This window comes from Lagopus leucura, unplaced genomic scaffold (assembly GCF_019238085.1).
Source record: "Lagopus leucura isolate 7727_CA_CO unplaced genomic scaffold, USGS_WTPT01 Super-Scaffold_100022, whole genome shotgun sequence".
NCBI lineage: Eukaryota > Metazoa > Chordata > Aves > Galliformes > Phasianidae > Lagopus > Lagopus leucura.
In genome coordinates, this window is record NW_024962275.1 from 3,695,657 (window position 1) to 3,723,228 (window position 27,572).

A 27,572-nucleotide genomic window follows, 5' to 3' on the forward strand; every position below is an offset into this window, starting at 1 on the left:
CGCCCTAGTCCGGATCCTTCCGCCGTGAGAGACCGGGTGGGTGCGGCCATCTGTCCGGCCCCTCCGGCTCCCTCAGAAGAAGAAGGGTTCATGAGGGAAAACAGTCGGAGAGGGGCGGCGTGGGACCGGCGCGGCGCCGAGGGAAGGGCGGTAGGAAAGCTGCGCGGGATTACTTTCTATGGCGGATGGATTCCAGGAGAGAGGCGGCTCGTGAATGGGAGGGGGAAGGGGGAGGCTGGGCCAAGATGGCGGCGCCCTGTGGGCCAGGGGAGCCCTGAGCGGTAAACAGCTGAGGGGAGGAGAGGGCGAGGTGAGTGCCGGGCCTGCCGCCGCCCCGTTGGGGGAGAAAGGAGCGGCAGGGAGCGGGGGACACCGTGAGGCGAGAGCGGGGAGAGCGCTGAGGACGAGGCGGCGGGAGAAAGGGAGGGGGCTGGGGGGCGGCGGTGCGCGGAGTGGGGCTGGGGGGCGGCGCGCCTTCCTTTGCCTTCCTCCCTCTTCCTCCTCCTTCCTTCTCACCTCGTGGGGTCGCTCTCTGAGTACCGCCGCGGCTCCGCTCCCAGCGCCGGGCGGCGGTGTGCGGCTGCCCCCCGGCCCTGAGGGGCTGCCTGGGCGGGGGCGGCTCCCCTCACTCGGGGAGTTGTTTGTTGGAGCACAAAAACGTCCGGCTTCCCGTTGTCACGGAGAACTTGGGAAGCTGCAGCTCCGCAGTTCTCACTTTGTGAAGGCGCTCTGTCATCGTGCTGGCTGTTCAGTTAGTGCTCCTCTTTCTCTCTCTCTTTTTTTTTTTTCCCCCTAATGAGCCGTTTACAAGGCAGTCAGTGGGAGAAAGACATGCCTCAGAGCAGTGCGTGATTCAAACCCCTCAGAAATGACCCGGCGTGGGGATCGGGCCGCGTCTGTAGAGCTGTTTCTAGAAGTGCAGGAGCTTTTTGTTCTTCGGTCCCATCCCGACCTTTCCTCTGCAGCGAGTTGTTAGAAACCATCGCTTGGAGCAGTGCTGAAGTGATGCCATCAGGTGGGGAAGGTCCTCAGTGCTCTGTGTGAGCCATAGGGAGCTGGCAACTGAAGGACTGGAACTGCTGAGCATGCAGCAGTTATTGCGAGCACTGGGAGTGCAGCTTTCTGAAGTTTGCTAAGCAGCAGCAAGGTGCCCGATCTGCTTATCAGAATGAGCTACATTTGAGCTTGAAATCAAGGATTTTATGTCCTTTACTCAAACGGCAACAAAAACATCTCTTTTTGTTCTGTTTTTTTAGTTAACAGCCTCATCAGCCTTTGGCTAAGTTGTGTTTTTGTGGAGTGACGTGGATTACTCAGATGAAAATGTAGTCAGAGCGTCTAATGTGTCATGAGATAAGCTTTAATTAAATGCCTTTATCTTTGTTTTTCAATCTCAGCTACCTGACTCTGTTACTTGAGAAGTTACTTTAGGTGACTAACAGAAAACAGTGCTACTGAAGGGTTCTCACATGAGATGTGCTGTGCTATGGCAGATGTTCTGATCAAACCAGTGAATGTTGTCTTGGCTCCACGTAGAGCTGAGCTGCTGACCTGTAGTGATCCCTGATATTCTGTTGGCTGTCAGACACCTTCTCGTTGGGTCTGAAATGACCTGGTGGTGTGGTTACCACAGGCCACGGTTCTGTAAGAGCCAAATAACATGCAGCACATATACATATACACACACACACACACACGTGTGTGTCTCTGGAAAAGGTATTTTCCACGATAAGCAAGTCAAATAAATGGTCAGTGAACTTTTTAGTGGCAGAAGTGAGGAAGAGATACCAGATTTTATGGCACGTTGTAGCCAGATGAGTGGCTTTTTTGGAGAGACTGTTAGAGCTTGGTCTGATGTGCAGCTGCAGTGTTTTCACATAATTTAAAAAAACGTGATGAAGACAAGTAATAATACTGAGTGATCATAAACACCTCTTTGGGTATCACATTAAGACACAGAGCAGAATTTTGGAATCAGTGTATCCCCATTTCACTTTCCTGGGTATTGTTCATTGTTTTTAACTGAGAAGTTTAGCATCATTTGGTAATGGCTCTGTGCAGTGCCTGCTTTGATTTTGGGGTGATTAAGATGACAGTGCAGCAGCTGGTTTGCAGTGGTTTCAAGGCCTATTGGATTGCACTGTAACCCCTGGGATATGCTTAAGGGGTTCTCTTAAGGGCAGACAAACCTGCAGCAGTGGTTCAGGAGTCTCACTTGTGTTGCTGTGAGAACTAGAGCTCTCTGGGCGTAGTTCTAGAAGGATTCTGTATCTAAACTTATTTTCCTCATGTGCTGTTGATTAAATTGGCATAGAGAAGCAGTGCTTGTTTATATTTGTTTGTTGTTAGTAGATATGGTTATATGTAAGGAGCTGAAATCACTCCTTGTCGGGTTGGTAACTGGCTTGTTAGCATGGCTGCTGCCAAAGGGTTATGTGTCATCTCTGCCATGTTTGGGCTTTTTTTTTTCAGCATGAATTGATTTTAAACAATTTTCTCTCTGTCAGAAGTTTGATGGGTAGCAATTAGTGTAGTATATTGGCACAGCACAGTTTCAAAAGAATCTTTAAAGATGCTGAATGTGATTCTCTCTTTATGTGGAGGTGCTGGTCTTCGTGGGTCTCCATGCTTCGTTTAAGCACCTGTAGCGGAGTACATGAATGTGAATGTAATATTGAATTACACCTTATAAAATAATTACTGAGTTTAAGAGCCTGATCTTGTGTTAGATCTTAAAATAACCAGAAAAAGTGTAGACTATTAGGAGAAGCCAGATGCCTGCATTCTTATAAATGAATATTTACTGTATTGCCTGTTGTAATGATCCATTCAAACTGATGTTCAAAGTGTTCAGGGTTAATATTTTCATGGGGCAAAAAAGGACACTATGAGCTGCTTACTGCCCTGTTGCCACCGCTGCTTTTTATTCCTACTCTCAGTTTTCATTCTTTTTTTGCTTGTGAAGAAATTCTAAAATCAGATATTTCTAGGAAACCAAAGCCAGGATTGTGGTATTTCACGTTGGAGTGAGGCGTATCCTGTTTGACCATAGAACATCTGAAAGCTTGGAACGTAAGGGGCTCCATTCTTATCAGTCTGAGCTTTTCTTCAGAAATAACAACCCCTGTGCAATACTTCTGTCCTCATTCGTGGCCTGCTTTGCCTGCAGTGAGAATCAGACAGAAGAATGTAAGCTTCAGTTTCATTTCGTGGCTATCAGCAGTGCTCTTACGTTGTTAACATCTATGTGCTTTTGGTTGGGGGCAAATAACCATTCCCTTGTATGTCTCAAACTGTATTTAATGAAAAGGGATGAAAAGCTGACATGACGCCAGCACTAAGTGCTTCTGAACTGCTTCACTGTAGCCAACGCTAAGGACGTTACAGGAGGAGCAGGTGTGTATGTTGAGTGTGTCCCCCTCCTCCCCACCCCTCACAGAGGCATAACTGGCACTACCAGCTGCCTTTTCCCTTGGCTGGAGATAAAAATACACCGAACAGAAGAACATCTCTTGACAGAAATACTTACAGAAGTCGTACTCTTTTGAAATACTTTTTCTCCTTCTCTCCGTAGCCTTTTCCAATGAACATTTGTGTAGTCTTTCCCTTTTGTCGTGAGTTTGCAGCTCAGCTGTATTGTGTTGTGGTTAAATTAACCACTGAGAACTTTTTAATTTGATTCTTTGCTTCTCGGCTTCTTCGTTTTCCCTCTTAAGCTGGCTCTGAAGTGGTGCTGGTACTTAAAGACCACACTTCAGTTAAATTTGTCTTTATGGAAGGTGCTGAATATAAGAATAACTATCTTGTTCTTGGTGTTTGTATCTTCTGATGAGAAGGAATGTTAAAAGGTAACGAAGCAGAATTTTTTCGATCTTAATTATTGAGCACATTGGACGTTTTACATAAACCTAATGGTAGTGAAGAGCCTCAAACCGCATGGAGAAGTTGCATTGTTTCAGTGCTGTCCGTTCTGAGGATTGCTGTGTGGACGTGGAAATCCTTCTTGTGGGAGAATGATTGCAGCAGCTAGTGATGGAAGAAGTAGAGACTTGTCTTTATGCTGTGTGTCTGAGAAGCAAGGCACAACCATGATATGACAGTGCAAAGATCTAAGGGAGATCTGGTCACCACAGATGCCATACCAATCCCAGGTGCAAACTGCTGTGGCATTCAGTGGATGATCTTGTTTTGTTCCAAGGTACTGGACGTTCCCCAGCCTGGTCTGTCTTGAGATCCTTATCTAAAGATTGGAAAATCACGTCCCAGGTTACTGTGGGATTAGTCAGAAATCACCACAGCTCCTGGGAACCGCGCTTGTTTTTCTGTCTTTAAAGCATGACATAGTGGTGATGCTGTTGTGGATTTCCCTGGTTTGTACATTTCTGCTGTGCGTTGTGCACTCTTAGGATTTCAAATCTCTTCCTCACAAAGGTCTTCAAAGGAAATGTTGCATCAAACAGATTTGCTTTTTAAAAGTTTGTTTTTTAAAGGACTAATTGTGTGCAGTGGGGTGACAACTTTGTACTGGTTTTTATTCAGCTGATCAACTTTCCCTTCTAATACCATCCCACTGTTAAACCTGGCTTGGGATTCTTTTCATATTTTGAATGCTGGCTTCTGGAACATGGCTCCAGTTCATGGCGAGTGCTTTCAGTGCACTACTGAGTGTAAGGCAAATTCATTTTGACTGTGCTGGATTTCTTGGCACAGGGTCGCTTGAGCCATCTGTTTTAATTAGTTTAGGGGGCTTGGGAAGTTATTAGTTACCTCTGCGTGTAGTTATCATGGATTAAGCTTGCACTGTCCACCTTGCTTTGGTCTGACTGTAGTGTTTGTATGTGCCAACAGCATAAAGTTTGAAATCCTTGTACCTACTGAACACTTCAGCCACAGTTCTTCCCATCTGGCTGCAAGGGTAGCGCTGAACCTGGCCACCAGAACCCAGCCACTGCTGTGGCATAGGTGGTTCTTGATGCCACCATGCTGTAGCTCTTCTCTGGCAATACCAGGCTTGGGAAGACCTGCTGTTGACCTTTTTACTGATGTCGTGACAATCTGCTCCAGCACAATGTGGTATTCCTAGAAGAAAATCAGAAATAAAAGCATTTTGGGTGGTGAGTTCAGTTCTGTATGTAAAAGATGCTTAGGCAATGGTGGGTGTGGGGAGCAAAGAAAATACTATTGACAAGGTCATGATGGGGTAAAGAAAAAAGAAATAAGAAAGAAGCAGAGACTGCTATTTATGCCACTTCAACTCTCAAAACAGGTTTTGCTTGCAGCTTTGGGGGTGTGGTCATCCATCTCTTGTTAACAAGACTTTAAACAATTCATGTTGCTTAGGAAGCCCATGAATCCCTTGCTTAACCAAAGCTGAGGCTGAATCCTGATGAGGAATGAGGGATGTATGTTAGCAGGCCTTGGGTGATCTCAAAGATAATGTTCTTGGATGTAATGGAGTTGGTGACTTGTAGTAAACTATCTCTGGGACTGTGTGAGTTCTGGGTATCTCAATATAACTGTAATTTACTAAATGGAATGTTTCAGTGATTACTAGAAACTGACGAAACGCTTGGCTCCTGAAAGTGAACAGTGAAGCAGAAGATTGCCTACTTAGGTTGTGTAGAGGAATGACTTTAAACTTTTTCAGTGGATGATTTCCCGCTTTGAGCATTGCTTCTCTCTGACCAGCAAAGCTCTTTGAGGAAGAACTTGAAGCTTGGAAGTCTGTAAAACTTCCAAATTCAAAGCAAAATAAACCCAATGCAAGGACAAGTTCTGCCCCTCATCTTTTTGGAAAGCATTCTGAGCTCTTATGTATTCGAGTGAAATGCAGCGCTTTCCCCTCCACCCCCAACTTTCTCTTCTATTCTCTTCAGTTGAGGTTCTTCTCACAGTACCAGCTGGTTTCTGAGTGCACGGTTTTTAAGATCATGGCAACACGGGCCATGAAATGTCCTGGGAATTGTCAGGTAGCTGCTTTTCTTTGGGCTGCTGATCTGTCTGTGATCATTGAGAATCGAGGGTGATTCTGTGTTCTGGAACTGTGATTGCTGAAGCATTTTAAGAAAGTTTGTTGCTATAGAAATGCCTGTTGTGAGCGTGGTGCTATATTATCACCTTTGAAATTGCAGTCAGTGCCAAATTAAGTAAGCTGATGGCTTGTGGCCCCAATAAAAGTGACCTTGGGCAGTTCTGCATATAGGAAGTGATATGTTGCAAATGACGAAGATTGCTGGTGAACAGGTTAACTCCTGCAATCCACTAACTGTCAGATGTAAGCTCTAGAGAAAGTAATACCTACAGAAGTAATGATAACATTATTTCCAAAATAGAACGTGGATACATAGTCCTTGGCTAATGTGTAACAGTGTTTTAGCTAGAGACTGAGGACTTTAATATTGTAGAAATTTTGCTGGGTTCAAAGTTTTCTAGGTAAGAGAAGACTTTTTTTTGGTAAGTTTTTACCTATAAAATAAAACTCTTTTTGCAGCAGCTTAAGATTCACAGTAGAAAGCTGTGATCTCGTGAAAGCCATCTGGTTTGAGGCCATTGTGCGGCCTAACTTATGGACAATTCCAGAAGAGGCATAACTGCAATACTTGGTGGTGTTTTCCAAAACTAAGGGCTGACCTCTTACAGGCACAGGTCCTCCTTACTCCAGTACAGGACATACTGAGCTCTGCTGTTCTAAATTTACCTGGTTTGATAAGGAAGAGATAAGCTTTAAACTTTGTTAACCTTGTCATGTTTTTTTCTTTACTTAGTGATCATGAAAGCTGTGTGGTTGACAGCATTGCAGACAGAAGCTCAAGGCATCCACAGAACAGGTACAGTATACACAATTCCAGTAAAAAAAAATACAATAAAATTCTTGTATGTAAGCTTGGTGCATGTCAGTCCTGCCTTCCATAGAGGAAATGAAAAATGCATGCTGGCTGGTAAAGAAAAAAGAAAACCTTACTAACAAAATTCAGTGTGATTTGAAGCCAAATTCCTTCTGTCATTTGGAAGAATTCAGCATAGGAATCTTATGGATGAAGGAAAATTTGATGTATTGTAATAGGTAGGTGTGGTAACTACACCTTTCCCCCAGTGCTCCTTGGGAGGAAGCCCCTAAAAAGACTGAGATGGTTTACATTTACTCTTGCTCAGTACTGCAGAGATGACCTGAGTCATTTAATCTACACAGTGTTGTTTGTAATGATCTGTACAGCTTGTGTGCTGTGGAGTTTTTAATATAGAGTGCACAAATCATACATGTGAAATTGAAATGTGTTGTACTGCAAAGCTTGTAATTTAGCATGCATGGATGGCCAGGCAACAGCAGCTGTAGTAACCCTGAGTTTTTGAACAGCTGCAACTTGGCCACATTGCAAATATTAAAGCACAGATCTGTTAGTTTGCAATAATGGAAGGCTGAGGGCAGAGAAATTCTCATCTAGTGGTGAAGGATCTTGAGCTGTGGATTTCTTCCAGAATGTAGACCACTATGCAAAGTGGTTGGTTGAAGAGGAATTGCTGTTAAGAAAATGAGTGGTTTCAGGGAGTATTTTTTTTAAATTAACAGAATATTGTGACAGTCATAGTCAATGTACACTAGCCAAAGTCTTCCATAAAAGACATTAATATCTTAAAAACAAACAAACATTAAAAACAAAAACAACCCCAAACTCTTCTCTTGGAGCTTTTGTTGCAGGTGTGTGAACTCTAGCAATCATTTCAGTGTGAAGCTGTTAAATGGCCAATACTGCAGAAAAGAGAAAAGGAAGTGGTGAGAGATGTAGGACAGGAAGGGAAAAAGGAAAGCTCATTCATCTCTTCTCTCCTAGTCTGGTAGAGGCACAAATGAGGAACTCCTTGACATTTTAACCTCCACATTCATGTTAGTACATGCATCATGGCTCAGCAAGGGAATGTTGGTGAGCTCCTCTCAATGCTGGATTCTCCAATTCTGGGTGTTCTGGAAGACATAACAGCTGCATTCAAAGATAATCTCATCTGTGGTACGTATCCTTATGGTGGTAGAATTCTGCTTAGGCACGAGTAAATGTAGAATAATGGTGTTTTTTTCTTTTTTTTTTCTATCAAATACATTGTTTTGTGAATATGGCTTGAAAGAAACTCTTAGTATTTGATATTTAAATGGCTTTAAAGCTTGAGTCTCCTCTTTGGTCTGTTTTGCTTAATAGCATGCCTCTCCAAAGGTTTGTTATATAACTGTTAAAATGCTGTTATGAAATGACTGGAGTTTCCTGGGGCATAACCTCAAGATGCAAACTCATGAAACTTTCTGTGTGGATTGTGTGTAAAAAGAATTAGGTGTTATGTACGTTATGGGAACTGGTGGAATTCCACTCACTGGAAACAAAAAACCCAACCCTGAAGAGAACACTTTCTGTTACTAAAGCATCCCTTATGTTGATGGAGCCTTTTCAGGGAGTGAGAGCACTGTTAATGTCCTTCTAGTAAAGGGAGTGAAGATAGAATTGCTCCTGAACTCTTCTCCTACTGGGTGGAATACTCCTGCAGTTCAGCTACCTCCAGGTTTTTAAGGTCAGACAGTGTCACAGTCATTGCTATTAAAACAAACAAAAGAGCTTGCAAGTTCATTTCCTACCGAGCTGAAAGCAGTTGCTCCATCAATTGTAGCTGAGATCTTCTCTCAAAGGTCTGGTAACAGTTAAGTCCTAGTTTGTGTCATAAATTGTGCAACAGTTGTTATAAAGTTGAGCAACATTCCTGTAACAAATGCTTCATTTCTAGTGTATTGAAACATATGTTGTCTTTTTTCTTGTTAAGACTGTGGACCTATGCTTGTGAACAGCCTGGTGGACTATTACTTGGAAACCAATTCTCAGCAAGCACTGCATATACTGTCCACATTGCAGGAGCCTCACGACAAGGTAAAAAATAAAAGTAAAATATGACAAATGTTAGCCTCATAATTAAAGAAACCTTGAAATAATGTCTGCTAGAATTCAGCTTTTACATTATGATATGTAATTGTCTTGTTGTAGAGATACAGTATCTCTGTAGTAAGAGCACTGCAGTGTTTTTTGTGTTTTAAAAGTCTTCAGAAGACTCCATTCCTGGGGTTGTTTAAACTGGCCAGGCTGTTCTGAAATTTAAAACCTTGAGGAGTGATGTTGTCTCTTGGAAGTGCTGCTGCAGCTTGTTCAATGCTGGATTCCTCAACCTGAAAAAAAATGGGTGTTTCGAGAGCAAGTAAACGTTCTTAAATAGGTTGAGTGGAGGGCACTGGAAATGTTTATTTTGGCTGAGCAAATTATATGGTATCATTTTGACCAAATTATATAATAACATTTTATATATGTATGTATCATTATGTCATTTTAATGTTTGGATCTGTTGTTAGATCCTGTGTACGTGTAAACTCACCTTAGTTTCCATAACTGACAATAGCAAACTGTTGAATATATATATATAGATAGATAGATAGATTATAGATAGATTATAGATATATAAATTGGTGGAAAAGAACATATATCAGTTCAGCATCTAAAAAACAAACACAAAACTTCCCTTTTTCTGCCTCTCTGCAAATCTTCCATCAGCACCTTCTGGACAAAATTAATGAATATATGGGCAAAGCTGCTACTCGTTTACCCACTCTCTCGCTGCTGGGACATGTGATAAGAAGACAACCATCATGGAAACATAAGCTTTCTCAAGCACCTCTCCTGCTCTCATTGCTTAAATGTCTCAAGGTAAGAACTGTCACACTTGTACACTTGAGGTAAATGTGCATACTTGCAATGCAAGGTATTTTTCTGCTTTGATGTCATTTAGTTAAGCTGTGAGAAGAGATGCTGATTAAAATACAGAGTTTAAAAATTTCAACTGAATATTCTGTGCTGACCCTATTGTTACTGACAGTCTTTAAAGAAGGCACTGCAGAACTTCATGTTAGAAAAGTTCACCAAAACTTCTTTTGGTATTATTTTGAGCTGTGCCAGAGATTGAGAGCTATTGGCAAAGCTGACAGATACCTTGAATGTGATCTTAGTAAGAAATACAATAACTTCCCACTAGTGCATTCTGAAATGCATACCTCTAAGGCACTGCATTCCGCTCTCCACAGCATAGATGAGCCAAACAGCAGCAGAGCAACTGAAAAGGAAAACATGCATTGAAATGGGGGAACAAGTAGGTGCTGCACAGGGAAAGAGTTTGAGTGTGTCCTGGTCATGCTTTAAAATTTGGTTCTTTATTGTATCTAGTTAAAGGTTTTTACTCCCACAGCCCTTTTTCTCAGTATAAGCCATAGAGTTCTGACAGTTGTTTGAGTTGCTGCTTTTTGAAATATTTACCAACTGGAGTCATCAACCAGGCATTGTTTATGCTTGTATGCCATACAGCATTGCCACCCTCAGGTCTCAGTGTTTCAACAGTGCTGTTTTGGTTTTTTTTGTTGTTGTTGAACATTGGAAGACTCTGAAACTGTGAGAAGCTAGCTTTTGATTCAGTGAAGATTTAAAAGGCACAATAATTTATATAATAATTTATCATGTGAATCATCCTGCAAACTTACTGGGCACTGTCACAGGTAACTTGTTTGCAGGAATTCACATTTGGTAGAATATCATCTGACCTTTGTGTTGGTAGTTGGCCAACATCCTTGAATGCTATGGTCAGGTTTGCCATTTCTTAGATGCTGAAGTGCATTGTGCTTGGCTCTGGGGAAGAAAGACAGGCAGTACATAAGATGCTTCACATACCAGTGATTTTTTTTTTTTTCCTTACCTAATTGATGGAATTGTGGTGATGTTCCATTCTTAAGTGCAGGTGTTTTCAATAGAAAAGCAGCGGGCAAGTGACAGGTTAAGAACAAGAACTTACAATATTTCTTAAATTTATTAGGGATGAAAGAAACAATAACCTTGGTCCGTTAAGTTATGGAATGTTTTGGAGAGATTGTTTCAATCTAGAGGACATTTTTCATGATGATGATTCCAGCATTCACTTCACCCTTGGAAAAAACAGCCTCTAGTCAACTAATGCAAGTTTTTTCCCTTCTTGCAGACTGACACAGATGTAGTAGTACTCACCACAGGTGTCCTAGTGCTAATAACCATGTTGCCAATGATTCCTCAGTCTGGCAAACAGTACCTCCATGATTTCTTTGGTATCTTTGGGCGTCTCTCAGCCTGGTGCTTGCAGAATCCAGGTGAGATTTCAGTTTGGTTGCATGCAGTTGCAATGTAGCAGTATCCTTGAGATTCTTACACCCTTTCTTTTGTGAGATTCCTAATGGTTCCAGATTATTTAAATGCAGAAAATGTTGCAGATCACAAGGTATGCTGTTCTTTGACAGCATTGGGTTGTACGTCTGCACTCAAAAGTTAGAGGTCTTAGATTCTTTAGTGTGATGCTGCTATTATGTGAAGTGTCATTGGCCAGAAAGGCTACATTGATGGCAGTGAAAAAGCAGGGGTTTATGTTAATTAATAGAGAAGGGAAAAACTGCAGTTATTTAGGAATTTGAGATTCTGAGGTATGGATGGGTAGGAGAGCAAAACAACGTGCATGAGTTTATTTTAATTACAACTATCATTAGCACTGAAATGTCATCAAACCTAGTCAGCTTAGTTACAACATCGGTTTTGCAGAAATCCTGAGTTATCTGAGATGTAACACTGTAGTTACATATCGATGTCTTAGGGCTGTGTGGACAGAGGCTGGGTTAAGCACGCAGAGGTACTGCTCAGAGGGCCATTTGACACTGGCAATTAAGATTGGAATTTATAGGAGGAAAGACGGCTGGTAAGAGTCAAGTCAGAATGCTTTGTGTAGAGACAACCTTTCAGTTTTTACTTTGGAAGTGAAGCATACCTTGTCTTTTTTTAATCATTTGGTCAATGTTGCAAGCTGTCTTGCTATCTAGAGTGGTTTCGACCTTTACATTTGGATAGAAGGGACAAATTCCAACCAGCATCCTTTAATTCTTAATAGTCTATATCTATTTCTTGTGTTAGCTGTGATTGGATAAGTGAGTATTTGTTCACTCCGAAGGCTTCACAGCTTTGCTAGGGAATGTTCATAACTGTGAAGACTTTCCAGTTAGCATTTCAATTTTAAAAGCACTTTGCTTGCCTTCTTGAGGTGTTGTTCTTTACTCCAATGTACTGAAAAAAATAAAATCTAACTACTTTTTCCAGGTCACGTGGCAGAGATTTATCTTGTCCATCTTCATGCCAGTGTTTATGCTCTCTTTCATCGGCTTTATGGAATGTATCCTTGCAATTTTGTCTCCTTTCTGCGTTCTCACTACAGTATGAAGGAAAACTTGGGGACCTTTGAAGAGGTAGTCAAGGTAAAAATGCAGTTCATCTCTACGTTATCTGAGACAAGGAATTCATAGCTGTTCAAAGGCAGTTATGTGCTACATTAGTACACTGTTTTATTTAACTGAGTGCTACTCAACAAAAATGTATAAAGACAGGGTACTACAGGGATGAAAGCTCATTTGGGAACAGGATCATCTCTTGAATCTGGCAATGTGTGTCAGCTTTGAACATCTGTTAAATGCAAAAATCCCATTGATTTTTGTGATCAGGAGTTAGCTCTCAGCTTTGTGTAATTTAGTGCAAGCAGAAAAAAATGTTTTAATTGAAGTCTGTACTTTTTTTTTTTGCTCTTGCTCATTCAGCCAATGATGGAACACGTGCGAATTCATCCAGAATTAGTGACTGGATCTAAGGACCATGAACTGGACCCACGAAGGTACATACGTTCTCTCTGCTACTAGGAAAGACTGCAAACTAGCAGTTTGTACTTGACTTATTTCAGAAGGCTTACAGCAAAACCTTTTCTCTTGACAACAGCATGTGCCAGTGGTGTTTTGCCATCCATTTTTCCTAAGTCCACCAGGTAAATGTAAAATTTCTTCATCCAGGCTCACAGCTGGATGAATAAGCAGCCTTTTGTCATGAAGGGCCGTTAACAGCGATGTTGGGGCTCTGTATTCATTTTGATTTTGGGATAGAATCTGTCTCTTACCCATCTGCTGACTTTGTCTTAATTTTATGGCTTTATAGTCAAACATTCTCAAAGTTCTAAGAAAAAAATTCCTTATAATAGGAAGGAAACATTGGCGTAAGTTTTGGGTCATATTTTTTGGTCTGTTGTAGTACTTGGTGGGATTTGCCCATTTGAAATGGCTTTGGTGTGTCTTTGTTTTGGTACCTAGACATTGGTTCCATTAACAGATCAGTTCTTTTAACAGGTATGTCTTAACATCAGCTGTATTAGTTTTCTTTAGAAATAGGCTCATTTGCCTGCAGCAGCACCACTTGCTGCTTTTCTCTTGTCTCCACAGGCCCAGCCAATGAAGAGGAGAAATTGACTCTTGTTGCTGCACAGTAGTGCTCTTGCCCTGCTTTTCAGAGCCACTAGGAAAACACTGCTAAATGGGAACCTATTGAATATCACAGTGCTCAGTTTTGCAGGCTTCTCTCAGACAGGGAGGAGGGGGATGGAGAGAGGGTGGCACCACTGAGGAATTCAGTTGGCACAAAGCTACAATTTGAAGCCTTTTGATTTGGTATCTTTCACGTGTCTTGATATTCAAAAGTAACTCAGCCTTTCATAGACAGCCTAATAGCCTTCAGTGCTTTCTCTTCTTTACAGTGAACTTCCATCCCTTGAAATATTGGGCAGATCTGATATGGCTGCTAAATTTAGTGAGAAAAGATTTCCAAGCGAAGGTGGTAGTAATAATAAAGGACGTTCCCAAAACTTAGGAGCCAAAACACAGACCTGAAACTGGCATTGCAGGTGGCAGTTGCTTAAATAATATGGTTCCCTGTCTGCTGGCATTTCTTTTTTGGCAACCAACATCTGAGTCTAAATGAGCTGATTTCTACAGCTGCCGAAGCTCAGGATCAACCGAATCTTCATATGCTATTCCTCCTTTCCAGAATGCTCCATGGCAGACCTTATGGATCTCTATATCAAAGCTGTTTGTCTCCTATCTGAGACCCCCTTTTCACAAGTCATCTGGTTACAATTTCTGTACGGTGCCTTGTTTTGCATTTGGGAGCATACAAGGCAGTTTGGATCAAATGAGCCATCCTACAAGCCAATTCCTGAAATCTCCAGGAACCTTTGTTCGTAGCAATAATTGACTAACTTACTCTTTTGGATCCAAAAACTGTCTGCAGGTGGAAAAGACTAGAAACTCATGATGTTGTGATAGAATGTGCCAAAATCTCCCTGGACCCTGCAGAAGCCTCATATGAAGATGGCTATTACTCTGCGTCTCGGAAATCCTGTACAAACTTAAAACATCATCAAACTGACCCCAGTGCCAGCCATTACATTGACACACAGAGCAGCTATGGTAAGATCTGCCTGATGTCTAATGAATACCCATTTCCAGGAAGAAAGTGGCCCCTATAGCAAAAGGGCATCTTAATTGATTTATCTCACTTGAAGTCCAATTCTTAAGCACTGGAAAACAAACTTTCATTTAACATATGTATATAATGTTATATGCATGTATGTTTATTTATATATGCATGCGTGTCTGGTCATGCAGACGTACAGAACTTTGACAAAGTTACCTTTGCCTACTTCTGCCTGGGCCCTCAAGACAACCAAACCAAACAAAAGCTGTAGTGTGTAATACATTCAAAACATATTTTCTTGGGTTGGAATAGAATTTTCTTGTTTGCTAGCTATGACTGTATATGTTTAATGGACTTAAAGGCTTTTAAATAAAACATTTCAATATTAACCATAAGAATAATCGTTTTGTATTTGGTATGTAGGATACTTTATTTATCTTTTTACATTTTCAGGGACATCTACCCCATATTCCACTCCTCGACTAACACTATCACAACTGCCAGGGCAGCTACCTCAGATTCTGAGCCCGCAGTCAATAAAGCTGTCAACTGAGCCACAGCAGGTAAAGGAGAGGATCACATGCAGTGTGTGTTCAGTGCCTTGCAAGGTACAAGTGTACCTTCTTGTGACAGTCTTAAAAAAAATCATGGTTTTGGGAAGTGCTGTGAACTGGTCAGAGCTTTGCATATGTTTCAGATTTCATTCCCATCTTGTTTGCAGTGTCAGAACCTGGATATGGATGTCTCACAGTGCACGTGTTCCTGTTATGAGCTTTGCTGATCTGTGTTTATTGTGTATTAATTTTGCATAGGTTACCATCTGGAGTCCTTCTGCAGTTTGTGGTATGACCACTCCACCAACCTCCCCTGGAATTGTCCCATCAGAGTCATCCCAGTCAGCATCGCAACCTTACAGCAAAGCTTTTGGCACATCTGGTACGTGCTGTGGTTTTGTATTACTAAAATAGAAACTCTCACTATAAATTGTGCTGTCTGCTTCATAAATTGGAACTGCAGCACTTGGCTATTTGAGAGGCTTGAGCCATTAATTCTGTGAACAGAGTACCAGGTCATCCAGGGTAGTACTAGTGCAAATACTGAGAGAGGAAATAAATTCCAGTGAATTGAGTGCCCAGGTCTGAAATAGGTCCACTGGAAACTGCGCTTTTATCTTGCTAAATAGTTGAGAGAGATCTAAGAAGTGGTTGAGATCCTGTTCAAACACACAATTCTTCACATACAATGTTCAGCTGAAATGTGGAAATGGGAACCTTACTGAAATAAGTTTTGCTCCCACTTTTCAGCAGTGGGGAAGGGAACACCTTTGGGGACACCAGCCACATCTCCTCCACCCTGCACTTCAGATGACTTTGTGCATGTCTCACTTCCTTCAGCTGCTGCCACACCTCCTAAAAAGGTACAACAAAATTCTTCTGCCAAATGAATACAATTTGTCATTGACTGATGATACATGCAGACCGTAAATGAGAAAGAAAATCAGAATAATAGATTTAATGTTATATTTTATTGCAGAATCCCAATTTCTAAGGTTAGAAAACTTTTGCCATTTCCAATTACACATTTTTGTGTGATCATTTCACACAGAAGTTTGCTTAGAATTGCTTTGCTATTTAAGGTATCTACCTGCAGGAATTTCATTTCTATGAAACTACTCAAGAGACTTGTTTCCCACAGATATCTGATGCAAGAAATCTGTATGCCTTTCTTGTGTTTCTTTTCTAACAGGAGGACAAACCAGATTCTGGGAGGCCTTCACTGTACCGACAGCAAAATGTCATAAGCAGCGATAAATCATTGGGTAAACTCCAGTTTCCTCTCCCCATTTTCCATAACCTGTGTTAGACAAACCTTGGTTTTGTTGCCACATTCCAACTGCCAAACACTTTTCCACAGGTTTTTCTCTTTTTCTCTCCTCTGAATTCTTCATAGTTCCAGGATCCTGCCTTAACCTGTGATTCAGCCTAAAACCTTCCTGTGATGCTTTTGATTCAATTTTAACTGTTCACCTTCAGAAATAGGTTGCAGATATTTTTTTTAACTAGCCCTCTTGCATTCTTACACACATCTAAATATGAATATCAGCACTGAAACCTGGAAAAGGATTAAAAAAAGCTGATGGTTTGAGGGTGATTTTTTTTTTTTTTTTTAGAAGCAACAAATTTGCAGCTTTTACTTGAATAACTTTTATGTTGTGTGCAGCCTTACAATTTGATCCAGACGTAAGGATAGATGCTTCTTTTTAAAGGCTTTTGGAAAAATTTTGTTTGCTATCTACAATTGTAGTGCTGTACTTGAACCTTTTTTTTTTTAAAAGTCCTGTGGAATGTTGAAAGCAACAGTGGATGGTTGAGGAACTCAGCTTCTAATAGGTAAATCTAGATTTCCTTTTCCATTCTCTATCATCTACATCTCTGACAGCTATAAAAAGGGATTTTGACTCTGTGTTTGAGGCTTCTGTACTGTCCCCAGGGTGGAGATGGTAATGAAATTTAAGCTCATTTTCCTGGTGATGTTGTAACAGCAACCCTGGAATCTGAACTTCATGAACTGCAAGTGAAGACTGTGCTAGATTCTTCGCTTGGTTCATAATCTGTGACTGAGCTGTGAGCGTGAGGTTTCTGTCCTGCACAGTTGGTGTGTATTCCTGGCAGCTGTCTCAGAGTTTTGATCAGAAGTGTAATACATCAGTTTAGTTTACCTCCTTCTCAGGGAGTAAGTACTGTGTTTCTGAGTAGCCAGGACTGAAGTCAAGAGGGAGTTTAAAGCTAACATGGAGGTGTAATAGTCACACTAGGTTTTGGCTGCTTTTCTAACTTAACATAATGGGTTCAGTTGAATCCTTCTTGGTAGAGGAGGTCACCTGCAGTAACAGGTGTTAAGTTTACCAAATGAAATTCCTGGATCAGGAGAAATGTGACTCGTCTCTGAACTGGTTTCCACAAGAAGAGATGCTTCCTTAAGAAGGGGATGCATTTAATCTAAGGTCCTTACAGCAGTAAGAGGCTCCTGTTTTTTGCTCTGATAAGACTAGACAAGGCATCTGTGCAATCTGTACAACTAACTTTTCTCTTTTTTTTCAGACACATCTGGTAGTAAAAGTTCAGTAACCTTAAGTGATCTTCCAGAGTTTTTAGGCGGTTTGTCTTTTGAAGATAGTGCTGAAAAGGACAGAGAAGAAGGTAACTTCTGTCATCCTTACATATATGTTAGCCAAGTATATCTAATAGAAATGTAAGATTCACAGCTTGTTCTGAAGCATCTTGCCCTCTATCAGTGTTGTTCACCATGCTCTCTACAGTAGATTTCATAGGGTTAATGCACTTCTTTTCAAATACAGCTGTTGTTTATAAACAGTGAAAACAGTAAAACTTGCAAAGTTAATCTTCAGAAGGTTACTGAAGTGAGTATGATTTTGATGTAAAAAGCAAGCTCTCTATAAGGTGTTTTAGCTGCTGTAAATCTGTGTTGCCTTCGAAGCAAGTTGTTGAGGTTTTTTGTTTAAGGCACGTTTTTGTGTTGCCCATTTTAATTCTAGGATTTAAGTTTTTGAGGAAAAGTTGACCAATTTAAGAACTAGAGCTATTTAAAACAGAAGCAAATCACTCTTCTACCTCAAAACCATGAGTTAGCTTGTGCTTTTCAGTTCTGAAGCATGATCTGGTTTGGAATTTTACATCTGGACCTGAATCATGGTCTGGTTCTAATTTTGTATTAGGACACCTCACAGGATTTTTTCCCTGGTTATTGAGAAGTCCAAGCATGGATGAGGTAAAGGGATGCCTAGGGATGCTTTGAGAACTGGTTAGGATACAGCACTGGAACAGCAATAAGAACACTGTACAGAAACAAAGTATACTAAGCTGAGCTGGCAAATAACTGTGCTCCCTCCTCCAATCCTTTTTCAGATGCAATATCTAAAGAGATCTCTGAGATCACAACCGATGCTGAACACATGGTGCCTAGAGGTGGTTTTGACTCTCCATTTTACCACACAAATGAAAATCTGTCGGGTTCTCAGAAGAAGACCCACTCAGTAGTCTCTAGTGTTCAGGGACACAGTCTGACCTCTGAGCCTTTAATATCTTCTCTGGACAAGCCTGGGCCTGAGAGTGTGCTGGAGACACCCAAACAAACATTTACTCCCATAGACAAGCCCTGCAGAGGCTCTGGTGAAAGCCCTGCTGGTAACAGGGAAGGAACCTCTGGGGAGACGAGTATTCTCACTCCCAGCCCTTGCAAAGCATCAGCACAAGGAAGAGCAGTGTTTGGGAGTGGACAGCCTCCCCTGTATGAGCACCTTTTTGAGGTTGCATTACCAAAGACTGCCTACCTCTTTGTTGGCAAGAAGACTGAGGAGCTGCTAAAGAAAGCCAAGGGAACCCAGGATAAAGACTGGATGTCCTCTACTTCTCCCGTGGAAGTACTGGATAGGCTGATACAGCAAGGGGCAGATGCACACACTAAGGAACTGAACAAGTAGGTGACTGAAAGTCATACTCTACAAACTTTCTCATGCAACTTTTTTGTGTTGGCTTTATTTTAATACCTCTGCCTGGAAAGCACCTGTGCTGGGAAATGTGAATGAAAGCATATTCTGTGAAGTGTTACTGTTAACTGAGTTAGATTCTCTACCCAGCAACCCTTTATAGTAACAACTAGTTTAATATTTTGTGAAAAGTGAGGGGAGAAAGGTGTGGTGGGGAGGTCTGTTAGAGCTCTATATACCTTCAGTAACAGAGTTTGGGATGAAGAAGCAGAGCAGCTGGGTGTCTTAAAGACCACTGTTGTGCATACTTTCTTCTTTCTAATAGAATGACACTAAGAACTGAAGAATCAGATTTAAGGGCTAGATGCATCTGCTGCATTCCCTCTTTTCATCTCGTTACTCTGTACTCCACTTTGTCCTTACGCTGTTTTTTATGCCTGAGAGAATTATTCTTGCTGAGTTCCAAGAAATAATATGGCCTCTTTCACCATCTGCCCTTGCAACCTGCTTCTTGCACGACTCCTCTTTACTCTCCCCATATAAATTGATCATCTTCGTGCTTAATTATTAAGCTTTATTATGTAAGCTCGTTTGAGGTGGGGATTCCATTTTAAAGTGATTTGCTTAACGTTTGCATATTTAAACTTACCGGTTAATGCTGCGTTTTCATTTTTCAGATTGTCTCTGCCAAGCAAATCTGCTGACTGGACTCACTTTGGAGGTGATGATGTTTCTTATGTTTTGGCAATCTGTTCCTCTATTATTAGACTTGTTTGAACAATGACCTGCTACTGTCTTGGGTGTGTGTGGGTGTGTGTGTGTGTTCATCTCTGTCTTGTAACTCCAACCCAGGTTCTCCCCCTTCAGATGAGATTCACACCCTGCGTAACCAATTGCTGTTGCTGCACAACCAGCTGCTGTACGAACGCTTCAAAAGACAACAGCACGCCCTCCGGAACCGGCGCCTCTTGAGAAAAGTGATTAAAGCCACAGCACTGGAGGAGCACAACGCTGCCATGGTGAGGAGGGGTACAAATCTAGCAGTGCTCTAAATCACTGCTCCTAGAACAGGAGCTTATCGGCTTGGGCAGCACCTCTCAGCACCACTGAGTTGCAGAAGCCCAGTAGCTCACCGTACTCAAGTCGGTGTTTGTGGAATGGCACGTGAATGAGTTGTGTGTGCTGTGATTATTCCTGTTGACTGTAAGAGGCTGAATCAGTGGGTGACTGCGTGCTTTACCTCTGCAAGCAGTTACCTTTGTTAAAGGCTTTGCAGTTAGTGCAGTGGTTACTTAGTGCTCCTCAATTAAAGACGGGAAAAATAAAAACGGTTGGAAAACTCAGACGTTCTTTGAGTTATTTACTGTGATGAAATTCCAAGTTGTAAGTGCACTGAAGAATGTTTAATTCTGTACCTCTTTATTGTAGTTACTTCCATTTACAATTTCACTTTTCAGTAAATAATTTGAGAGTGAAAAAGAGCTTTCCATATTAGTTTTGGAAAATAAAGTGTGGCTTCAGCTCTGAAGTCTAAGTCCTGTCAAGAGCGTGGCGGGGAGGAACATGCTATTGCTCACTGTGCCTTTGCATGCAACTTTGAGTTATCAGCCAGTCCCCTCTAGCACCATTCAGTCTCTCTTTAAGTTGAAGAAAGCCCACAAAACCATACATTACACAGAATGTTCCATGTATGGAGAAGTGTTCAGCCTGCATGCTGTTAACTGATGTTATTGCTTTACTTAGCTAGTGGCACTGAATAGATGTTCTAACTAATAAATCAAATGTCTTGTCTAATGCTTTGCATGGGGTTCTCAACAGAAAGATCAGCTGAAATTACAGGAAAGAGAAATCCAGGCCTTGAAACTGAGTCTGCAGAAAGAACAGGCCAGGTACCACCAGTTTCAGGAGGAGCATGAAAGTATAGTGGCTCAGCTTCACAGCCAGATCAGACAGCTGCAACATGACCGTGAGGAATTCTACAACCAGAGCCAGGAATTACAGGTATGAAGCAGAACACTGAGCAATATTGCGTTATCTCCTCACTGTGGTTTTAAAAATAACCTTCCCAATGACAGAGCATGAAATACCTAAGAGAAATTTATGATCATCTTTGGATGTATTGTCCTAATTCAGAATAAGACAAAGCTTAGTTGGAAATGCCTGGCTAAACAGTCTTTGTCCATTCATAGCTCTGTTTTATTCTGTCTTCTATTTGGGAATAGGAAAATGCAGTTTCTTAGCTTCTGTTTTGGGACTTTCACAAGTGCTCTACATAACTTGACTCACAGCCTTGGTGGTTCTGGCCTTCCAGCCATGTGGCACTGCTGCTCCTTGCTGAAGTTTCAGGACCCTGAGCGAGTTCTTTTTGTTTGAACAGACCAAGCTGGAAGACTGCAGGACCATGATTGCAGATCTGAGGTTAGAATTGAAAAAGGCTAACAACAAAGTCTGTCACACAGAACTGCTGCTTAGCCAAGTTTCTCAAAAGGTAGGAGAAGTCACAGATTGCAGGGTCCCTCTGTCTCTCTTTTTTTTTTCTTTTACTTTTGGTGATTGCAGTTGAGTGCTTTTTCTTTCTTGTTCTGAAAGCCTAGATCCGTAGAATCTGATACTCATTGCACAAAAACAACAGAAGCAGATCATGGTGATGAAATTCTAAACAGTTAAAGGCTCTTGAAACTTCTCATTTTGGCTGCTCTTCATGCAGTAGGAATTCACAGAGTGAGCAACATAAACTTGTATTAAAGCCCTGCTAAATCTGAGCATTAGAGAGATCTTGTTGAAGTTAAATGGTCTTTTCATCAAAGTGGAAACAAGATTGAAGGAAACAATGCCAGTGTGGTGAGAGCCTGTATGAATTGTCACTGCCTTTATGAAAATTCATTTCTGTAGCACCTATGACCTTTGCCTTTTTTAATAAAAATAGCTTGTGAGCAGTGCTGGTCAACTGTGACTCCTGCTGAAATGTTAAATCCAGTGTTTAATTCTGTTTAATTTCTCTTTAAAAAGCTTTCCAACAGTGAATCAGTGCAACAGCAGATGGAGTTCTTGAACAGACAGCTTCTGGTTCTTGGAGAGGTCAATGAGTTGTACCTGGAGCAGCTGCAGCACAAGCACACAGACACTACAAAGGTACAGTTGCAGACAATGCCTTCCGGGGAGACTTGGCTCACAGTCATCATCAAGCTGAAATAGCTTGATGTCAGAATAAAAGAAATGATTCAGAGCTTAACATATTTTGTTGGCCTTCTGTTCAGATATTTTTATGCACTGTGTGGTTATGAAATCTCTTCAGCTCGCTGCTCTTGAAAGCTAAGAACGGTGTGTTAGCATACACTTGAAGTCAGTTTTAGCCACTTCATCTGAATCCTTATTAATTTCTTCATGCCACTGCTGTAAGTCCCAAACCTTACTGTGCTCCTGCTGTAATTGGTAGCAGACTGTTGGAGATTAAGCAACACTGGGCTCTTATGTTTGTGGAAGTGTATCACATGGAATAGTATTGGCATTTGCAGGAGGATCTTAACCAGGATTTAACTAGTTAGTGTGATATGCTGTTCTAAAACAAGCAGCTGCTTGTTCCCCCTAAGTTGCTTTCTTCATAGGAGTGTTAACTTTACTAAAACACCTGTGGTTCGTGTGGTTTTACTTCTTGACTTCAAATAAGCCTTTTTCTAATTAGGAGCAAGCAGCTTGCCCAACAGTAGAACAGTTTCTGCATGACAGCAAGCAACTGAAGAAGGTGAATAAGCCAAAAAAAAAAAAACCAAAACAAAACTATTTTTCATATTTTTATTGAAGGCCATGTTGAAAAGATTGTTTTAAAATTGAGGCTGCCTAATCTGCAGAGCTGACAGGTTTGCTTTGCTAAAAAGTTTTTTTTAATAAAGAACAGCAGTGTGCTGATAAATTGCAGTGGTGGGGGGTTGCTTTCTCAGTAACTGTGTGTACGTCCTCTCACTATCTGGCTTTCTATATCAACTTCTAGAAATGCATCTTTTTATCCTGCTTAAGGTGTGCTTATTTATAGTGTCAGAAACATGTCTAAATAAAAATAACACACAATCAAATTGTACTTAATGTTGTGCTCTTTCCTTTGAGGAGGTTGAAATGTTGCATGCTGCTTTTCGAAAGGAACTGGAGAAAGCAAAATTGTGTGTTCAGCAGCAAAGCCAAAGGCTCGATGCTTCCCAGAAACGGATAGCTGAACTGGAATCTCAGCTTTCTAAAAAGGACCACCTGTTCTTGGAGCAAAAGAAATACCTGGAGGATGTCAAAATCAAAGCAAGGTAGAGATTTCTAATTAAAAAAAAATTGTGAGTGCATTGACAGATGCAGTGTTATATTTGAGGGAGAATTTGGAGATAGTGGATCTGATAGGTTTTGATTTCTCTTTCCATTCAGAGGTCAGTTGCAAGCAGTAGAAAGTAGATACAGGGCCCAGAAAAGAATCACCCAGGCGTTTGAGCTGGAGATCTTGAACCTGTTTGGCCGACTGGAGAACAGCCCACTGAAAAAACTTGAAGATGAAAAAACAGAAGCAGCTGAAGCAGCAGAAGAAAGGTGAGGATGATGATGCAAAGTATGCTGGACTCACAACCAGCTCCAGGGGTGTTGTATAACTGGGGAATTCCTAGCACTTGGATGTATTGTTTCAAGGTGTTTCTGTTACTCCCCCTTTTACAGACTGAGTTTGGGGATTCTTCCTGGATTACTGGGAGTCATTAGCAAAATTGGAAATGCTCATAAAATACTTCTCAGATAGCTGAGCCGTTATTTAAACTTTGGGCAAACTTCTCTATTTACACTGTTCTGAAGAAGTTGCTGTGTAAGTGTAAAACAGTTGGGTATTGATTCCCCTCAGATGATGCTTGTTCTACACCGGTCTTCTACAGCATGAGGATCATTCTTTGCACTGCAGGCAGATTTGTAGCAAAAAACTTGTTCTTGGGATAGGTGAAAGATCTGCAACCCAGGCACAGTGCATAGCTACCTCCGTTTTCCTGTCTGATCCATCAAGGATACTGTTCTGTTTTGCTTTAGGATTGCTGTAAGTTATTCCCTTCCTGGTTACTTGCTGACAGTTCTGCTTCACTACGAAACTGCAGAAGGAAACCTGGTGTAGGCCTGCTGAAGCATACATGCAGTTCTAGAATTAGGAAGTAATGAAACTCGCCTCCATTCCCATTTTAACAGTTACCATTTCCTTGATGCTGTATCCTCTCTTGTTCCAAAACAGGCTGGATTGTGGTAACGAAGGTTGTGCAGATACTGTGGCAGGATACAGTGAAGAAACCATTGATAGAAATGGAGAAACCAAACCTCCCAGCACTCGAGGTAGCAGTAGCAGTAAAGGTGGTAGCAACAGTGAGCTCTCCACCCCAGAAAAAAAACAGAACCAGAGATTCAGCAGTCGCTGGGAGACCTCCATGTTGCGGGAGCCCTCCACTACCGTCCCACTGACTGTAGGTTCACTCCCCAGCTCCAAGAGCTTCCTTGGCATGAAGTCACGAGAGTTGTTTCGCAACAAGAGTGAGAGCCAGTGTGATGAGCACGGTGTAACCATCAACAGCCTTTCTGATACTCTAAAGACTGAACTATGTAAAGATCCAAGCATGGAGACGAAGGCTCCTCCGAGCCCCGATAACCTTAGCCTCTCACCTAAGATCCAGGAAAGCAGTGTTGGACAGCTTCATATCATGGACTACAACGAAACTCATCATGACCACAGTTAAAAAGGAAGATAGTCAATCAGTGTTATTTTCATGTTCTTGGCATAGAACAGGAGGCGTGAATGCAAGTTTAACTAAAAGCTTTTATGTTTCTTTGGTCTGAGCAGCTAGCTCATGCAGTGGAATAGGATTGATGTCCAGTAACACAAGAAGGCTGCTGAATGAATGCAAGGTGGATTTTTGGGTCTGCAGTTGAAATGCCCAGCCTAACTCTTGCTTCTTTCTCAAATTCAGTCCTTAGCAGCGTGTACTAATTTGAAGGGACAACTGTTAGCATTTACAGATATTTTTTTTCCCTTTCTCCCTGTGCGCAGTGAGTGGCTGCGTTTATGAACTTGAGTGCAATATGAGGCCAAACTAACGTGTGTGAGTCTACTATGAATGCTTTGTATTTCCTTGCAAGCTTCCAATTTAGAGCAGTTAATTGTGCTGCCTGTTTGGGTGATTCTGATTGTTTTCATCACGGAAAGGAGCAACGCTAGAATTTCTGGTGTGTTCATCTAAGGGTCTCTATTTTGCCTGTCTGCTGCCCCACCTTTCTCAGAGCCCAATCTTTAAGTTGGACTCCAATTGAGTACTTAAATGTTTAAGGAACGGTGTACCTCTGCAAAATAATTCGTTCATCCTAATTCATAATCACTGTTTATATTGTCCTTAACATTTCTTGGAAAGTTTCATTTGAATAGATGCTTAACAAGGAACTGGAGCTTGTAATGCAGAGACGATATGTGAAGACTTGTTAAAACACTAGCTTCTGATTGCATTGGAATTGTGTTTGTTTGACAGACTGGTACTGACCTCAGACTGGTTCATAGGGGAAAGCAGTTAGGTGGGAGAAGAGGGAGAAGGAAGCCTTAGTCACATAAGGAGAGCATGCAGAACATGTATGTAGAATGAAGATTTGCAGCTCACAAAGAGCGTTTCTTTCTCTAATCAGGGAAATATTTGTCTTGCCTGGACTCCTTCACGGTTTTTGTTCCTGATCTGAGCAAGACCACTGTGTTCTGATGTCAAGAAATTGGCTTCTACCTGGGAGTTTGTTTTGGGGCTTGACTTGCAGAAAACAGTTTCCTTTGAGTGCTGCTCTGTACCACCTGCAGCACGCTTTTCAGCTCAGCGATGTCAGTTTGGCACTAGATGTATCCCCTTCATCCCCATTTCCTTAGAAGATGAGGCTGAAGAAGCAGCTTGCTCGTTCGAACTGAGAATCTGATGGTGAAAGCCTTTCTGTGTTAATCATGTTTAAGCCTTCAATGAAAGAGGATTGCAGGGTCAGGGCTTGTCAGTGGTCTGACTCAGTCTCCTTTGTGACAGAGCAGAGCCTGTGGGTTAGGAAGGCAGTGTGCTTGTTTCAAGCCGTAGGTGTGTCTGAATCCAAGCGTACGTGGCCATACTGGGCTTCACAGGTACCTGCACGGCACGTGGCCTCTTCTCAGACCTTCTGTGGGTGGCAGCTGCTGGTCGAGAATCGTCTCAAGTATTAAATCAAGGCCACATTAAATCAGTTCCCATCCTAACCAGAGGAGGAGTCTGCTGGAGGAGCTGGCGGTCTGATAACTTGTGCCAGGCACTGCTTCTCCTGCTGCTTTGTCCGTAACACCTCGGGTTGAAATACATTTCTGCCTGTCTGCGTTACTCTGTGTCCTTTTGGTCAGTCCTAACTCTGAAAGTAAGGTGAACTTAAGTGGTTTTGTCAAAGCTTGAATCTGCATGGAATAGAAAATAGAGAGTTGGTTGTAAGTGACAGACTGGTTTTGTCGACATGTCTATAGGCTTTCTAAGACTTAGTGGTAGCAAACGTGGTAGCGTATGTTTTGGTAAGGTTTGGAGGTTTCCTGCCTCTCATCCCACCTGGTCCCAGCATGGGGAGTGGAGCAGTTTGCACGTTGCCCTGCAGGCAGCTCGGCTGGTGGAGCTGGAGGTGTTGCATGGCTTCCTTGGAGCACCCTGCTGTGCTGAGCCCCAGAGCAGCACCCTGCTGGTGTGGCGACCTCCATCGTCCAGAGGAGAGGCAGCTTTTGTTGTCGGTGACAAACGTGCCCTGGTGGTAATGCAAGCTCGTTGAGGTGGCTTTTTTCTTCTTTTAAAAAGGACTTTAGCACCAGGATAGTGATAGAAACCACTTTCGGTTTGTTTATGGACCACAACGATTACGGAGGAACAAATTTTGCAGTTTATTTTTTTTTTGTAAAAGTCTAAAAATCATGGATCTGCTGTATGTAGTTAACTTGCAGTTTGTTTGAAGGGGTCCCATCAGTGAAGTGGAAACAGATACATTTTTTTTTCTGACTGACTGCTTTTAGTTAAATCTAAAATTGCTGTCTTTGTCAAGTTAATCTGTTCCCTGCCTCGCTCTTTGTAAGCATGTTAAACAATCCACATTAAATGCCATAAATATGAAACATGAGGAAATGGTACAATCCTAAGCTAAAGAGAACTTAAACCAAAAGGAGGTTTTGCTGTCCTTATTAGAATGTTCTAAAATGTCAAGGCAGTTGCTTGTGTTTAACTGTGAACAAATAAAATGTATTGTTTTGCACTACTAAGTGTTAAATTCCCTGCAAGCTGATCTGTTTGGGACCAAGCTGTGCTGAGGCAGAACGTGCAGAAACCAAGTGAAGCACCCTCCAGGATCTGTGAGCAGAACAGCATTGAGCAGGTAAGAGGTTCTGCCCCTTTTTGTATGGTGTTCATTTGACAGAATTTGAACAGTGTGCATGAAGGCACGAGTCAATGTGCAGCTGTCTGTGAAAGCACACTGGCTGAATGGGAAGATGTTGTGTAACCCTAAGCCTTATTCTAGATACTGGGTGTTGGGGAAAGCTGCTTTTGGTCCTCCTGCATTGGGTAAGAAAGCAGAAAGTTCATCCAAGCTCGTTTTGAATCCCTTTTGCACAGCTCTTAAGAAGCGTGCTGCTGGAAAGCTGAATGTGCCAGTGTAAGAATGGCAGGTGTTAGCCACAG

At 41.8% G+C, this 27,572-nt stretch overlaps 1 protein-coding gene across 6 annotated transcripts; it reads left to right on the plus strand.

Annotated features, from left to right (window-relative positions):
- TSC1 (TSC complex subunit 1) lies at positions 1 to 27,150 on the plus strand. 6 transcript variants are annotated; one of them, XM_042878652.1, is made up of 23 exons: positions 1 to 150; positions 6,765 to 6,827; positions 7,830 to 8,003; positions 8,800 to 8,903; positions 9,576 to 9,728; positions 11,044 to 11,188; positions 12,180 to 12,334; positions 12,671 to 12,744; positions 14,184 to 14,362; positions 14,823 to 14,932; positions 15,182 to 15,305; positions 15,674 to 15,786; positions 16,116 to 16,188; positions 17,471 to 17,569; positions 18,296 to 18,866; positions 19,554 to 19,597; positions 19,729 to 19,895; positions 20,695 to 20,877; positions 21,254 to 21,364; positions 21,886 to 22,008; positions 22,978 to 23,165; positions 23,281 to 23,439; positions 24,116 to 27,150. In XM_042878652.1, exons 3-23 carry the CDS (start codon positions 7,898 to 7,900, stop codon positions 24,609 to 24,611), a joined length of 3,477 nt encoding a protein of 1,158 aa, XP_042734586.1. In that variant the 5' UTR covers positions 1 to 150; positions 6,765 to 6,827; positions 7,830 to 7,897; the 3' UTR covers positions 24,612 to 27,150. The 6 variants fall into 6 exon arrangements, with proteins under 6 accessions (XP_042734586.1, XP_042734584.1, XP_042734588.1 ...); XM_042878650.1 differs by lacking the exon at positions 1 to 150 and adding an exon at positions 224 to 310; XM_042878654.1 differs by lacking the exon at positions 1 to 150 and adding an exon at positions 224 to 310 and having other exon boundaries at positions 22,981 to 23,165.
- The last annotated feature ends 422 nt before the right edge of the window (positions 27,151 to 27,572 follow it).